The sequence below is a fragment of the Pezoporus flaviventris genome, unplaced genomic scaffold, assembly GCF_033815535.1.
Source record: "Pezoporus flaviventris isolate CSIRO_AGI_PZ_B2104156 unplaced genomic scaffold, CSIRO_AGI_Pfla_v1 ptg000008l, whole genome shotgun sequence".
NCBI classification, from domain to species: Eukaryota; Metazoa; Chordata; class Aves; order Psittaciformes; family Psittacidae; genus Pezoporus; species Pezoporus flaviventris.
The window spans coordinates 704,445-721,413 of record NW_026892556.1 but is presented as its reverse complement, the minus strand read 5'-3'; the positions used below and the strand labels follow the sequence as shown (position 1 = coordinate 721,413).

The window sequence follows — 16,969 nt, the reverse complement described above, 5'->3', positions numbered from 1 at the left end:
GACTTTGGTAAGAATCCCTGGTTTAGCATTAACTCTGGCTCTGGGTGGTGATGCTGAATGCTAGAAATGGCCAAGAGCCGTGCCCTGCTTCAGGATGCTGCTGTACTTGGTGCTCGCTGTAGAGAGGGTACAGGAAGGCCCTTGCTTAAAGAATTTAGAGCAGGTTTGAGGCTGGAGTTTGGGGACAAAGCAGCTTCTGTGGATTTGGCTTGAAGCCATTATGCTGCTTTTCATATATCTTGGACTTCATGCTGAATTAATATCTAGAGTAAATAAGCAGATGGTTCCACTAAGCTCTTTTCAACAAAGATTCTAGTCTTGCTGTCACCCTACTGCAACTGGAAGTTACCACCTAAAACAGTCTTGACCGTGATAGTTCAGAATTGTTCTGTCTGCTAAAAAGATGGGAAATGCAGTTTCTGTCTGTAAATATACAGAAGTGGTGGACCCAGCTCCATCTTTCTGCAGGCCTTCTGTAACAAAGCAGTGCTTTTTTCATGGTCTAAGCAAGAGCCAAGAACCCTCAATACAGTAAAATGTTGAGCCACCACATGAGCAATCTGTGGAGCTGTAACTTTGGGCCAGGAGGGATGTTGCCTTCAATTCCAGGCTCCTGCACACTTGAAGATGATCAAGATACAATAGACGTAATTAAAGCCTTCAGCCTCCTGTGTTGATGGAGGCAGGGGGATGGACAGGATGTGCTGCTCCCTGAGCTCTGCTCTGCTGTCATCCATCAGTGTCCTGTTCTGGAGGAGCTGGTGGGAAGAGCAGGGAACTGAGCTGCTGCCGAGCACTGGCACCCAGGGGCCATTCATCACTTGATCAGTTCAGACTTTTGCCTGGAGGCAGCAGCCATTAGACCTGGTTTACCTTTCTCTGGGGGCTTTACCAGCTCACCTTGTTACACAGCCCATCAGTTCCCTTCATCTCTAAAAGGGAGGCCCAGGTACCCTGCCTCTAAAGCTGTATTTCAGCATTTGGGTGCCATTATTTGTTAGCAGCGTTAAGTTGCAGTCTCCTGTAGAAACTCTGGTAACCTCCACATCCCACTGTGCTAAATGTGAAGCCAGAAAATAAGTCTTGGCTTCAAAGAAGTTGCAGTTTCTGGTTCCTTTCTTCCTGCGGCTGCTTTGCATCTTGTTGTGATTTCTAATTTTGTTGTGGCTTTAACAAGTCTTCATGGAGCTGTCACTAATCCCAGCCTCCCTTTCCAAATCTTCTTTTCTCCCGAGTTTCTGTGACTTTTTGCTCCGCTGTGAAAGAGCCTCTGTAGGAACTGCAAAAACAAATGTGAAAAGCCAGGGCTTCAGGTTGTCTTCAGGAGGTGGCACATGGGCTGGTCTGGTGGCAGCCAATGTCCCCTGCCTCACTATGGTGGCTGACAGATGACTTGTGGATATGGTGCTCAACCTGGTAAGCGTCCCTTGGGACTTCAGAGGGGTGACTGTCTCCTTTCCACCTCTTTTCTAAGGATGCTCTTTCTTCAGGAGCCTGGCAGGTTATCAGAGCAGGCACAGATATGTCTCCTCTTAATTCCTCAGTGCCCATCTCATGTTTGATGAAAGCATACCTGCAAGTAGCCCGGTAGCTGGCAAACAGTGCCAGGCTGTGAAGGAAGAGTCCATAGAAGAAAATAGGACAGTCATGAACTTCTGCGTGTAGTCTGAATACGGCTGAGGTTCAGTCCAACTCCAGTTATCCCTTAAGCTTAGCATCTTCCAGTGTTCCTGTGACACTGTAGAGCTGGGCAGTGCAGGGCGACATCGGTTCAAATTGTCTTTCAGCTCCTTGGTTCTCAGTCTGCAAAATTTTGGGGGCTGAATGGTTTGCAGACCTGCTCTCGGGCTTTCCAGCCTCATCTGTCAATAGAATCATGGAATAGTTATGTTGGAAAGGCCCTTCAGATCATCCAGTTCCAACCCCCCTGCTATGGGATAGAGTCCAGATTTAATGGAACTTCAGTGCATTATTAGGCTGACAGAGCCATGAGTTGTATCTGTGCGTGCAGCAATGGAAATGGTTGTTGTTTATCTAGTAATAAATACAGTCTCCTTGTTATCAACACATCTAGCTCTGCCTGCGCTGGGAAAAACAATCTCTGTAGCACTGATAGTAAAGCAGAATGGCTTTGGAGGAGATTGTAATAAAGCTGTAGCAGATTTCTTTGGGGGATTTGCAATGCAGCATTAGTAAGCTTCAATTGCATTAGCCTTTCTTCTGTTGTGTTGAATTAGTGTTTGTTTGCTCCTGGATAGAATAAATATAATCGTGTTTGTTACCTTTTTCTGTTTGTATGACTGCAGCCAAATGTTATTTCCACAGTAAAAGTATTATGGAAAGTGCTTGCATGTAATCAAACACATGGCTTCGGCAGTATGGTCCTTTCCCAGTCCCAGGCACCGCAGCTGATGGGCTGTGCTCCTGCAGCCCTGCTTCTCTGAGCCATAAAGAGACATGCTTGTTCTGTTAGTTAACTTCCTTCTATTCAAGCAGTTTGCAGTGAGGCACTAAAGGCTCTTTTCCTTTGGGGGGGGCCTTTTTCTTCCCGTTTGCAAGTAGTCCCCAGAATCTGCCTGTAGGCAGGGCTGTCCCAGGCACTGACACGTGTTGTGCAGGAGGAAGGTTGGGTGGAAGGTTTAGGCCAGGTTGGACACAGGGGCTTGGAGCAAGCTGCTCTAATGGAAGGTGTCCCTGCCCGCTGTAGGGGTTGGAAGTGGGTGAGCATTGAGGTCCCTTCAGCCCAAACCCGTGTGTGATTCTGTGTGACGCTGTGACCTCAGAAACGTGACTGTAACGTGACTGTAGCTGCATTACAGTGAAGACAGCCCGGCTTCCTGGTCATGGCCATCTCCAGTGCTTCACAGTTGCCTTTATGCACATCTGCATTTTGCTCATCGTGGCAGGTGAAGATTTGCCTTTGGGCCGGAGAGGATTTTACTCAGAAAGTGACTATCTAAATTCTTTTCATGCCTTGAAAGCAAAGTATTTGCCTGCAAGTTGAGCCCTTTGCTTTTATTTATATCTAACATGTGCATGTATGTTGCATATGTGTATGTATGTATGTAATACCGTGTCTGCATACAGTCAGTTTAGGAAACTGATTCTTGGTAGTGGGTGGGTACATGCATAAAAACCTGCTAAATTCAATAGGAATTCCTCATAGACCATTTTACCTGTTGAATTGCTCTGTTGTGATAGCTCAGAAACACATGTGGACTAATGAATCACTTCTTTCATTCAAGTGACTGCAATTAATCTTAACAGAGATCCAAGAGAATCCAAACTAATGAGACTGAAATAACTGTGCAGAGAGCAGAGGAGTCTTGTGAGATCCCCAATTAGTTTGGCTTTGTCTCCAATGGAGCTGAGCTGCTTGAATCAGCCAAGGATTTGGTTTACACTCCTTTGAGTAGGAAAATGTCACATAAAAAAATGGAGCAGCAAGAACAGTGTGAAGGTTCCTGCAGAAAACCCAGGTATCGATTCGGGTTTAGCCAGCAAATTTATCTGGGAGCAGCAGTAATTAAAGTTGATGTCCATGAGCGAAGTTTTGCTGCCGCATGGAAACACTTTCATCTTCTGATGGAATGCAGAAAAAGAAGGAAAAAGGGGTAAGCAAGCTGTAAGTGATGAATTAATCAGATTTCCCTTCCAGCACCAGCTTCTGGAAGGAGTGAAGGCAGGTACTGCTGTAACTGCGAGGCTGTGGGCTTGGTTTGTTGCTCTTCGAGCTCAAGTTGAATTCTTTTCTTAGAAGATCAGTGTAGGTCCATTCGGAGAAAAGAAGGTGGCAGGGGTTGGAGGCCAGAAGTGCTGTGACCTGGTTACATCAGAGAGGGATTTACCCTTAAGCTTCATCCAGAAACTAAGACTGAGGTGAAATCCCAGTTGGAGGAGTTCTGTCATTTTCAGTGCTACAGCCCTAAGACAGCGACGGTGGCGTTTGCTGCATGAGATGGGTTTTGAGCAGACGTCTCTTGTTCTGTCATTTCCAGTGTCGTGAGCTGGTCTGGGATGCCAAGTTCACTGGAGTTTGTAGGGTCATGGTATGTCTGAGCATGCCAGGAAGTTTTCCACACTTCCCTTTCTAAAAGAACCTGTCCTCTTCAGCAGCTCTGTGTTCCATTTGGGAGAGTATTGCCTCTCCTGCAGACAGCAGCTTGTTTAATCCTTTCCCCGGGGGTTAGGGTGGCCCAGGAGCCCCACTGTGGATCTTAGGAACAAGCGGATGATGGACTTTGAAGCCTTGAAGGTGGTCTCTGCTCCGTTTGATGACAAGACACAAGCCTGACTGGTCCAGGAAGTTCATTTTTGTTGTTTGCAGGCTGTGTTGTTGCAGGGTGCTCCATAGTCGGGAGTCCCCAGGGATCTACGTGTCAACAGCCTGACACTTGCAAAGGCGTGGGGTGACGTGGGAAGCTGATCTTGCTGCGTTGCCTCAGCATCTGTGCCTCTGAAACAGACTTAAGATGCAGGTGTGTTCTTTCCATCCCTGCAGCATTTAGCAAGGAACAATAACTTGATCTAATTATTCATTTTCCTTGTAAAAGTCCATTGTGATGGGATGTCTCTAGCGACCAGAAAATGAGGTCTAGAGGTGCTTAAGTATACTTTGTTTAAGAGAATAGACATGCTCAAATAAGATGTTCAGAATTAATGGTACAGCTCTCATGATAATTTGAGTAGAGGCTTGGATGAAAAGTTAAAAATACAGGTGAAGTGAATAATAACACAGATCTGAAGAGCTGCTGCAGTCTGGCCCAGTTGTACTGAAGGGAAGATGAATCTCTGAATAGTTGGAAGGCTTTGGTGTAATAAAGCCTATGAGGAAGTGGAGATCACCTCAAGGCTGAGGTGGCAGAGCAGTGCTGCGGGTGCCAGGGCTTGGGCTGGTGTCAGTTCTGTACCCTGGGCAGTGCTGGTGACACTGAGCAGCTGAACCGTGGAAGCCCAGAGCTCAGCTCCCTGCCCTGAGCTGGTGCTGGTGTGACCCTGGGTCTGTGCCCTGCTCTCTGCAGCTCAGCTTGTTCGCTGGTGAAAAATGAACCCAAACCAGAAGAGTTCAGGGGTGGGGGGAAGCAGCCTCGGTGATGCCCCTTTGCCTTTTATCTGTTTGGGCTCACCGAGGCTGGTGTTTGACTGCATCCTGGTTCTGGACAGCATCAGGGCACGCGCGTGCCTTCAAGGTCGTGCTTTAAATCCATTATCTCAAAGTATCACACTTGACATGATGTGATTTCAAGTGGAGCTCTTACCTCTAGTTGTGAGCCTTGACTCTCCTGCAGTCGGTTCCTGTCACACCCACACAATGAATCGCTCGTCATTCTTGGGTTCTTTAAGAAGTGCTGTGGTCAAATTCGTGCTGATCAAATTGTGTAGGCTGCTAAAAATTGGCCCTTCTGTCTGCAGAGATCTCCCCCTGTTCCTGCTTTTAGCTCCCTTTCTGACATTGTATTGATTTTTGGTTTTTCCTTCCCCTTTCTTGCTCTCCATGTGGATCCAAATTAAAGCAGGAATTGGGATTGTAAATAGATAATGGTGCGTGAATGCAGATTAATCAGTGCTACCCGTGTACAGTAATACTAATTGTGCCAAGGGACAAATAGCTGAGAGAATGGTATAAATATTTAATGCCTGAATCGAATGTGAAATACAAGAGGAAGAAAAGAAATAAAGAAAATAGTTTAGTTGAAAGCTGCACTTCATTGCTTTTCCTCAAAAGAGGAGTTTTGATACCATTAACCTTTCTGTATTATGCAATTACGGAGTTGGAGGAACTGTGTTCGCTGCGGAGGCTTGGGTTTCAGTTAAGTCAAAGATGCTTTAGTGCTCTGGTTAAAACAATATTGGAAAGTGTTTGGGATAAAATCAGTTACTTCAGAGACACGTTTTTCACAGGCCGTCTGAACTTGGAGACAGCGTTCAGGGAGAGGGGCTGGGGACAGGGCGAGGATTCAGAGCAGTGCTGGCAGACAGAAGGGCTGTTCCTAATGTCTGTAGAGGAAAATGTGAAAAGCTAAAATCTGTTCTCTATCCACTGTGCATAGAATGAGCTTTAATGGCAGGAGAAGATAGTCAGGCTTAGGCAGCAAGAAAAGGGGTTTTAAATCCTCACCACCACTGCGTTTCTCTGAGGCTGGTAAAGCAACGACTCTTCGAGCAGTGACAAGGGTTCCTGTCTTCTCTGAGCATTGATTTCAGTGCACTGGTTGCTTGACACTGGTGTCAAAGACACTCGAAACTTGACCAAGTTGACTTCATTTCTTACAGACCCTGCACTGCTGGGCATCTTCTGATGGGTTCTTCCTCATGCAAAGTGTTCAGTGTGGTTTGAGTGGTGACTTCTGCTTTCAAGGATCTCTCATGGGTAGAGCACAAGAGAAAGCCTCCAAAACAAGGTCCTTGTGGGGCTCGAATGAAGGCGTGGGTGAAATAATGTTCAGGGAAAGGCTGTTCTAGAAATTCTCAATCTCCAGGCCAGGGATACAGGTGAAGAGCCTGGTTCTCCCCTGTCCTTGCTGCCTTAGCATCCTGAGCTGGAAGCTCAGTTCATCTTGTTCTCCAAGTGACTCCAGAAGTAAAAAGATGCTCAATGTAAAACGGGTACCAAATTCCCATCAGTGAGGGTTGATTATTGATTGTACTGAAACAGTTCTTACATGGCTACTTAGTCATTCCACAGCCTCAGATTTCAGATAATGTGTTGCCATATTCAGGAAGCTGAATATTTAATCAAGTGATTCATATCTCCTGGTGATGGCAGCAAGGAAGGGGAGGAGGGGGGAAGTGGACATACAGAGGCTTGAGGAGTTTTTCAAATTACTAATAGACTTATTTAAGAAAGAGAAGAAGAAAAGTCTGGAATACTGACGACTGCAGTGGCAGGGCTCCAGAACAGAAGGGCTTTTATTTACATGACTCACTGGACTGTTAGAAATTCAATCATTTATTGAGCTAATGGTGGGTGCTGAAAATTCCGGGCACATAATGTAGCACAAAAGTGTGCTGGGGAATGCAGAAGGGAGTTTCGGCTTCTTTTAATGAGCTCTGTGCATTTCTAGGTCTCTGTAACGTGGCTCCTCCTTCTTCTTGAAGCCAGCAAGGCAGCGTTGGGCTTATAAAGAAAAATACTGTGACCTTGAGAAGTTGGCAGCGCAGACACTGTGTGCTCTGTGTCACGGCACAATCAGCATCCTCTCCAAGAGCTTGTCGCAGCCGTTGTCGTCATCTGCCTCTTTGTCTTGTGCTTCTGGGTTTGGCAGTGCTACCTGGGGCTGCCTGGCGTTGCCCCCATGCCAGAGAGCCGGTAGCTCCTGCAGGAGACTTGGGGGGCTCCTCTGGGTTTGGTGGTTGCTCTTGGACTCCTGCCCACTGAGCATCCATCCCCTTTCATTTGAGATTCATCGACAGCAGCCCGGGGCATTTGCATTCAGAGGCCACGCAGCTGCTTCAGTTCAACTGTGTTTATCTGTAATTAAGTATTGCATTATCAGTTAACCATTAATACTTCCTCATCATTATTTTCAAGCTGTGGGAGCCTCATGGTGAAAAGCTGGTAGTTAACCGCAGGTGAGCGTGATGTTTTCCATTAAATGCCTAGCTCCAGCCATGTTAAGAAATAACATTGTAGAATCCCAGTGTGGTTTGGGTTGGAAGGGCCCTTAAAGCTCATCCAGCTCCATGGTCAGGGACACCTTCCACTAGAGCAGCTTGCTCCAAGCCCCATCCAAGCTGGCATTCACAGATTAAATATTCCTTTTCCACTGTATAGAGATTTCCCCTCATGGGGGATGTATGGGAGGGTTTGGGGCTCAGTGCAGAGACAGATCCTGAAGTTACAGCTTTGCAAGCAGCAAAACTAGTCAAAGAGTAAGGCCTTTATTCTCCTGAAGTAATTCTGTTAACTGGAATCAGCTAAAACCCCAAACTGCTCAAATCCCACACTTCCACATGTTGCATGGTCGGTTTCCATGTGCTTGTTCCAGTGATTTCATTTGGGTTCCTGACACGTGCAGAGCTGCTCTGCTGCTGGAACCTCATGATTTAGCCTGAGCATGTGAAAAAGAAAGCAGCTTCTTTCTTTTTGCTGTCACTGTTGGTGTGTCTTGGGCTGTCCTGTGTCGGGCACTGATGATCAGCAGGAGCTGGGATCTAAACTAGCTCTAAGTACCCCAACCTGCAGCCTGGTGTTAACAATGAGCTGTTTAACTTCGGAGATGAAAGGGATAGGACTACAAAAGGGAGAAAAAGGGGGTCTGTAAGACTGGAGCCATGGTGGCTATGGTGGGTTTGTGTGCTGACTTTGAGCAGTGGTGTATATGGAATCGAGGACCTGGCAGTGATTTCTTGGCTGATTTGGTCCTTTCAAAAAGCTGACAGTGTCTTAAGCAAGTGACATACGGAGCTGATGAAGATTTCCATGCAGGAAACTCGGGGACCATTTTTGTTCACCCTAAATCTTCTCTATTTCTTTACAACAGTGCAGAGTGGGTCAGAGCGCTGTGGTTATGATTGATTATTTTACTCTGCTCCTGCTTTGCCTTTATTAATAATTTTTGCTATTGCAAAGGTAGCAAGTTGTGCAATCCATTATTTTTCTAATTGATTTTCAATGTGTTAATTGCCTCAGCTGGTGAGATTCAGGCACTTTGCATATGCAGGATCCTGGAAGTTAGTATTGGACTGTTCATGTACCTAAAATGAAGTGTGTGTAAGCAGATTACTGCAGGCTGCTCAATCCCCTTCTCAAAAGGGTATGTATATTTTAAACAAGCAGTGGAATTGAGGACAGAAGAGTCAAATTCTGCCTTATTCAGGCAAGTTAATGTTATTGTTTTCTGGGTTTTATATCAGGCAATTGAATTACTGGGTTCCCACAGTTAATAAAGTGAAATTTCCTCGGCATACCTAAAGATGATATATGAAAGTTTGGCTATTGATTCAGACTGAGTAATAAAATAGCCTTTGGGGGTAAGAGTATTAAGTTGTCATAACAACCAGCCATAGTAACGTTCTCAGAGTTGGGTTTAGGATCCCCGGTTTGATCTCAGCCCCAAATATGTTTGTTTGAAGTAAGTAGTTTAGAGAAGCTTCACATGAAATTGGTTCAGCTGGCTTTGAGTTAGCCAAGGGTGGTGGGAGGCCACATGGAATCCGTTTTTACACCCCCTTGTATTTCAGAGGGCTCTGCCAAAGTGAGATGAAGATGATCAATAGGGGAACGAACAGGAAGTCTTCAACAATTGAAGGGTGTGAAGAATGTTCCCAGTCAGGTTTCGTCTTGTGGCGGGATGCTGCAGAATCGTAGCACGGGGTTTAAAGCCGTACTGTAGGTGGCAGAGATGCATTAGTTATGCCGTGTAACCGTCCCCACTGTCATTAACAAGCGGAGCAGGATGACGTTGTGGTTCATCTACATTAATCAGTGCTGCTGAGCACCATCCTGCCGTCCTGCTGATTGCCTTAGCAAAAGGCACGTTCACCTTTGGAGGTGGTAGCTGAGCAAAGGACTTGTGAAACATTTCCTCGGCTGTCCATTCTGCTGTTGAAAATGTGTGGTAATGAAATGTGAGGTATCCTTTTGAATGGGCATAGATTTCCAGGATCCTTTTACCTTCATCTAAAGAAGCACAGGTATTGGAAGCCAATAATTTTAAATTAAGTGACCGTCTGTCATAAAGACCTGAACTGGGCTTTCATTAACAATAATAGGATTCCATAATAGCTTTTGTCATGGCCGTGTTGTTCCCCTCACTGTGGTCAATGTGACCATTTCAGACCTCAGTTCAGATGTGCTGTGCCTTAGGTAAACATTGTTTGGGACTAAGACTTGGCATGTGACAGCTCAGCCAAGACTTATGAGCTGGAGTTTAATAAAGCAAACTGCTTAATACATTCTTCTAAAAGAAAGGTATAAAGAGGTATAAAGGAAACAGTTGCCGAAGGACTGTTAATGGGCTGTGGGGCTCTCCACCTCTTGTTTGATGGCTGTAATCTTCTCCACATTGGGATAGATCATACAGCACTGCTTCTTGCTCCTTTGCCTTAGCAGGGAGGAATGGAAACCCCAGTAATTACAAATGTGTAACTGGGAGATGGGAAGACACGCAAAGGAGTGGGAAGGAAACAGCTGTGGGGGGTATGGGGGGTGTTCTTTTTGAGCACCTGGTTCTCGTTCGGCATTCCCTGCATTCATTAGCAGGAGATAACCTGGAAGGAGAGGTATTTGGGGTGTAATTCTCAGTCATAACGTTTGCCTGTTGGTGCTTTCTTGCAGGTTTACTGGGATGAATTTGCCTCCCCCTGTTATCAGCAGTAAAAACTGGCTGCGGCTTCACTTCACATCCGATGGCAACCACAGGCAGAAGGGGTTCAGCGCCCAGTATCAAGGTGAGCGCTCACTGTTCGCAGGGTGTGTTTAGCCGAACTGCTTCTCCCTAGGAATCTCCAGCTAACTTCCTGCATGCTCCTTCTGTCCTGGTCATTTTCCAAGCGGGTGTCCAGGCTTTGTCGTGAGGGGAGCTGCTGCTGGCAGCACAAACACGAGAGCTGCAGGTATATTCGTTTTCACTGTATACTCTGTTGGTAGAGATGTTCCTTTATGTGCAGGTGTGTGGAAGGTTCTGTGTGGGACACGTGGGACAGATGAGGTGCTGTCTAGAGTCCCACAGAGACTGTTGTCTACATTTACATGCTGCTCAGGTAGGGGGGGAACTGAGCCTGTGAATGAGGTGTAAGCTGTTTTGCCTTTACTGGTCATCCCATTGGTGCAGCCTGTCTGGGACCAAATGGTCACCAAAGCAGGGGGTTAGTGGATGCCTTCAACAACTGACACCATCCTTTCTGAGGGCTCAGAAGGACTTTGTGGGTGCAGCGTTGCTTCAGGCAGGATCAGGGAGAGGGAAAATGAAGCAGGGAAGGAGCAGGAATGACATCCAGTTCCTTATCCACCCTCTGGGGGTTTGTGTCAGTGCCGTTCAGCTTTCCTGAAAAGGAAGGAATAGGAGTTTGATGAGAAGTGCCATAGCTATAGACCAGGATGTTAAAGGAATAAAGTGGAAGAGAGAGGAGTTTCCTTTGCTAAATCTCCAGACCTGCCCTGTGTGTTCGTTCCCTGCTTGTTTAGACTTAGCAGTGTTGTCATGGCCCCAGTGTGGGCTTTACTCTATGAATCACTATTGCTATTTAACTTCCCCTGCTTTCCTTTAACATACAAACCACTTGAAATTCCAAGGAAAACCCCGTTGGTTTTGCTGTGTAACAAATGACTCTGTGCAGCCGATGGCTTTTGATGTGACATTTTCCTTTGCTGTCATGATTGCTGCTTTCTATTAAAACACCTGTCTGAATCATGCTTTTTTCTGAAATAGAACAGTAAAGATTACTGTTATAATTTCCTCTGATTAGGTAAATGTCAGAGGGTTCTAATCTAGCGCACTCCCTGGAAACTGTTTTGTTGGTAATGAGCTGTGCTGCTGTGTTTTGAGCGTTGAAAAGATGTGCTTGAAAACGTGCTCTTGAAATGGCACTGAATAACCTCTGCCTCCTGGTGAAGGGAATCTGACGCTGAGATTGTGACACATGAGCCGGTTTTTGTGGAGCTTGTCAGGTTCTTTACGTTCGGGAAGATTTCGGTACTTAAAACAAGAAGCAAACCGGGTATAAAGGCGGGATGTTTGCAGCCAGGGATGCTGTGCCTGTAGAACATTGAGATGCCAATGCCACTTCAAAACGTGACGTCCTTTTCATAGGAGCGTGACCTTGCTTGAACATAAGTACTTTAATGGAAATAAATACATCCAGAAGAGGATGTGTAATACCATAGGAAATAGAGCAGCTAAGATGTGTTTCAGCAGTAGCACTGAAGCAAGCCCCAGCGCTGTCCGAGAGAAGGAAGAGAGGCTTAGGATGAACCTGCCTGTTTTCCAAAGACATATATGTACATAATTTGTCAATATCTTATATCCTCTGTGACAGTATCTGGCTTTGCTGATAATCTATAAGAAAATAGTTTCCTTTCCAGTTTGTTTAATGTTGAATCTCAGCTTTAGCAGAACGGAAGTTCTGTTTCGGCTCTTCCTAATCCTTGCCCTAATTTGGAAATCTCTTTGTGAATATAAAAGCAAGGTTAGATATAATCAGCCTGTATACAGGTTTTCTTTGCTCAATACAGTCAATTTGTTCCCTTCCAGGGAGAGTTAAAATAATCTTGCATTCCTGCAGATACTTTTTTCCCCATGCCCTGTAAAAGCAAATAAAATGGACTGTGGAGAAATCAGTGCATCGATCTCTTTTCCTTCCTCCCACTCCTTCTGCCTTCTTTCCCCAAAGGTGGTAAGCAAACCTGCATGTGGTAAGAAAACAAGGTCGAAGTGCCTCGCTGGGAGCAGGTGACAGCACAGCTGGGTGTCATCCCCCTGTCACATAGTGATGAGGGGCTGTAAATGAGGCAATGAAAATGTTGCTGAATTTAAAGCGATGCTAAACAGATCTAAGTAATGCTCTGGCTGCTGTAGTCCATCTCTCCACATATTTTATGACACAAGTTGGATCCCAAATTGCTTTTTAGCTGATTTACCAACACATAATTACATTTGTTATTGATCTCCCCACCCCATTCCCTTCCCCTTCTGTCTTCCACGCTCTGGTGGGAAGATGAATGAGGGTGAGTGTTGCCCATAGCACAGTGCAGAATACCCACAGGCCTGTCGCCCTGAGGAGCGCTCTGATGAACTATCTGTGGCACATACCCCACCACTTAAATGGCTTTTAAGGATATATATGTGTCTATAAATATAAATGCTTCATTTTTAACAGATCTGTCAATATCCATCTTGAATCACAGCTTGGGCTGCAAAGGGGTTATGGCTTATGCTGTGCAACCTGTTAGGTCTCTTGGGCAATCCTGAGAGAGGCAGAGATGAGAAAATCCTGGTGCTTGTTGTAGGCTCTGACTCCTAAAAAGCCATTGCTTAGGGTAGCTGGTGGAAGGCATAAATGAAGAGTTTCAAAGTGGATGCATTCAAGGGTGTTTCTCTTCACCTACATCTCAAGTAAGGATCCCTATAAGCAACCTGCCATAGTGTCCTACATGATATAAGAGCTGTAGGGACAGGCCAAGGGGAATGGCTTTAACCTGCAGAGGGGAGACTGAGATGAGCTCTTAGGCAGAAGCTCTTCCCTGTGAGGGTGCTGAGGCGCTGGCACAGGGTGCCCAGAGAAGCTGTGGCTGCCCCATCCCTGGCAGTGCTCAAGGCCAGGTTGGACACAGGGGCTTGGAGCAAGCTGCTCCAGTGGAAGGGGTCCCTGCCCGTGGCAGGGCTTGGAGCTGGAGGAGCTTTGAGGTCCCTTCCAACCCAAACCAGTCTCTGATCCTAAGATACTAAATCACCCCAAGGAGGAGGAAAAGAGATTCAGGCAAATCTGTATTTAATAGCGTTCCCCAGCAAGGGGAACAGAGGTTCCTGGAATGGATTTTTGCTGAAATGCTGTTTTCCAAATTAAAAATAAATAAATGCCTCCTTAAATCCTCATTTTGAGCAACATGAAGTGGTTTAAAAGAAACACCACAGACTGCCTGCTCGCTGGGAAAGCTTCGTAATGTCATCTTTCAAATGTGACAGGACGCTGAGTATTCCATTAGATCTATCAGATACGTGTGAGCAGCAAAACCCCTCCAGAAAACAGAGGAATTTCTGTTCATCCAATTATCCTGACACAGTCCTTTGTAGTCGTGTTCCACATTCTGATTTCTAAACAAAATAGATTTTCATAAAGCAGAAATTTGAGGGCACGGAAGAGGAGAATTGTTCTTATTTATTATTTTAAAAAGCAGGTGATGCTGTATTCTGACTTGTTCTAATCTAAATTGAGTCATTTGTAAAGCTTGACTTTCATCATTACGTCTCCATGTTGCAAACAAAATGAGGGATTAAGAGGAGAGTCTGTAGTGATCTCTCTTTATCAATTATTGTTCAAAGAGACACGATGCAATTAGGGGAGCATATACTTCATGGGTAATGCGGTTTAGTCTCTGTATTTTAGGATTGATCCTTAGTAATGAATGTCTGGTTTCTGCTGCTTGTTTTCATTACTGTTGGGTGTTTTGGAGCTGGGCTTTCCATTAGCCATGAACTCGGAGCGGGGCTCTGTCTGCTCGCAGGTTCCGGAAGGCAGGAAGGAATATGGACTTCATTATGAGTATGTCCTTACGAGAGTGCAGTCCAGATGTATTGGAGCTGTGACCTCGGTGCCCATTGCCTTCTGCTGGACTCTGTGATGATGAGCAGCCCTCTGAAGTCACTGCAGGTTGCTTTAGATCCTGCTGAACAGCCCGTTCCCTGGGGACAGGAGCTGACCCTCCCAGGGATGCATTGCCCCATCCGTGGGGTCAGCATGGGTACCTGGTGCGGGGCATAGACACGTGATAGGAAAGCTTTCCTTGTCCTTTAATGCGCAGGGTTACTTAATCATGCAGAAATCAGCAGCCCTGCACCTCTCTGTGTGTGGCTTGGGGAAACAATCACAGCTAATTGGGTAATGGAATTTGGGATGGGAAGTTGCGGAGGATGTAAAAAATGGAGATTATTTTTATAAAGCTGCTGTCTCACCGATTGTGCCCCGAAGGACCTCAGAGCGCAGGGAATTAGATCCTGCAGTCACGAGCCATTGTGCATCCTGCAAGAGCTCAACTTCAGCCTGGGGTACCTGGGCTGCTCTGTGTTTTATTGACTGGGAGGGAGGACTGGCCGTGCCCCCGAGGTTATCCTTGTGCTTGTTTGGAAAGTGCCAGAGAACCTTTAACTGCAGCGCTATGGAGGCGGAGCAGAGCAGGACCTCTTCAGTGCTGACGATGGGTTCAGTGCTGTGGAGTGTCTGTAGGAAGCACCCTGCAAACTCTTCCCAATCCCAGTCTAGTATTTTGTGGAGTGAGGAGAAGCTCCCCAGGGCCCAGCAGTGAGCACTTGCAGCCCAGAACCCCCCATGCTCTGGGCCACATCCCCAGAGCGTGAACAGCAGGTCAAGGGAGGGGATTCTCCCCCTCTGCTCTGGGGAGACCCCCGTGCCCCGAGTCCTGATCCAGCTCTCAGTGTGAGCTGTAACTGCTTTATTTTAAGAGAAAGCAGAAAGCTGTAACCAAACGATGAACAAAAAGCTCCAAGCTAGCATCTAGCTCCGGAAAGCACTACTTTAGGTAAGCTTCAAGGAATGATACTTGACATCTCCCTGTCTGAAGTTCCTGCAAACAGATGTTATAAACAGATTTTTTTTCCTTAAAGGCAAGAAAAGCATGATTAAAACCCCCTTGTTAGTTATATCAGTAATTTTTCTTGACAACTTTGTCTTAGAAATGTGCTAATTTAGGGATGAAAGTATGACAAGATAACGAACAAGAAAAGAACAGTTTGAAGTGGAAGACAGGCTGTTTTCCTCCATAGATAAGGACTGGCTCATCAGCAAAAGGATCCTATAAAGTGGTTTGGACATCATGCTTTCTGCTGGGAGATTGTTTTTTAACCACATTAACTTCAAATGTGCCAGTACGAATCCTGTGTGTTAGTAAAAACTACTGGTGTGCGTGCTGCAGGAAGCCACTGTCTGTCTGCCGGTATCCAGATGGTTTTGACAGTGTGGGGTTTGTGCAGAACCCTCTTGTGTTGAGAGAGCCTCGGTAACAGCCAAGTCCAGATAATAAAAACAAATAGCTGCTTGGTTACATGGGGAATGATCTTTCGAGGTCCCTTCCAATCTGTAGCATACTGTGAATTTTCATGTTGGGAGGAAGGACAGGACTCCCCTGGTGATGGATGGTTGGAAATCTCGATGCTACCCTTGTGTTTTCTCATCTTCTGGATGATGTTTAAAGGGGATGGTCGCAGCAGCACCTCTGGTAGAGCCACGATGCAGATTTTATCGTTGATGCTCCTGTGGCTACTGGTAGCAGCTCTGTGAATTTATCCTTTGCCAGTAATATGGGTTTAATATGGCTCTGCTTTTTCCTGCTATCTTACTGCATCTCTGAGTGTACTGTTCACGCAGATCATGTTTGCAGTCCTTAGGCTATGGGTGTTCATTTGAGCGCTGTATTCCCACAGAAGCAGAAAATGGCTTTACAGCACAATGTGTTCATGGAATAACTGCATCAGTAGAACTGGGTGAACCTAACTCAGCGTTTCATTCCCAGGATCCCTGAAGTTTCGTGGAAGTTCCCTTTTGTGTTTGCTGGGTTTAGTGTGTGCAGGGAAATGGCATTGTGACCTGGGGATGAAGGGCGTTGTGTCCTGTTTGTATTACTCAGGTTAGGTCAGCTTGGCTCAGATTCCCCAAAGACACTAGTGCAGACCTAACATGGTGAATGCAAAGGAAACCCCAGTGGTTCTGAGGGGTTGGGATCAGTGAAGCTGTGAGGGATGGATGCAGGATGTCCTGCAGCGTATATAGCTGTTGCTTCTTTTTAAGTCATTCCTAAAGCTCAGCTAATTCTTTTCCTTGTCTTTATTTTAAATCTCTGTAGTCAAAAAGCAAATGGAACTGAAGTCCAGAGGGGTGAAGCTGATGCCCAGCAAGGACAACAACCAGAAGACATCAGTGTGTAAGTTTTTTGGCTCCTCCTTACGCTGTCTCTTGGGTATTGATCTCCTTGAACATTTCATTTACTTTCCAGTAATCTCTAAGACTTTGTCACTCTTTCAAGTTTTAATGCTTTTCCCTCTCTTCCCTCTGCATTCCTGCATCACTTCCTTCCAGTGCTCTATTCGCAAGCATATACTAACTCCTTGAAGTGGGAATGGAGGGGACTGATGTGTGTGCATTTAATATATACTGTATGCTTCCTGCTCAGGGACAGGCTGGGGTCCATGACTTCTGCTGTCTTTTAGAGTGGACAGTGTCAAACCAAACAATATTGCAAAGTGAATTATCGTTACTGTTGTAAAATGAGAAGTAGGGATAAGGAGCCGCACCAAAA

The 16,969-nt window shown here is 45.9% G+C and overlaps 1 protein-coding gene across 3 annotated transcripts in view; it reads left to right on the top strand.

Moving 5' to 3' along the window:
* Positions 1 to 16,969, top strand: part of CSMD2 (CUB and Sushi multiple domains 2) — a 268,199-nt gene that overhangs the window by 107,085 nt on the left and 144,145 nt on the right. For all 3 annotated transcript variants that reach the window (XM_061449789.1, XM_061449788.1, XM_061449790.1), the window contains 2 exons: positions 10,280 to 10,392; positions 16,517 to 16,594. In XM_061449789.1, coding sequence (XP_061305773.1) covers positions 10,280 to 10,392; positions 16,517 to 16,594 — 191 coding nt within the window. The remainder of the gene's footprint in view (positions 1 to 10,279; positions 10,393 to 16,516; positions 16,595 to 16,969) is intronic.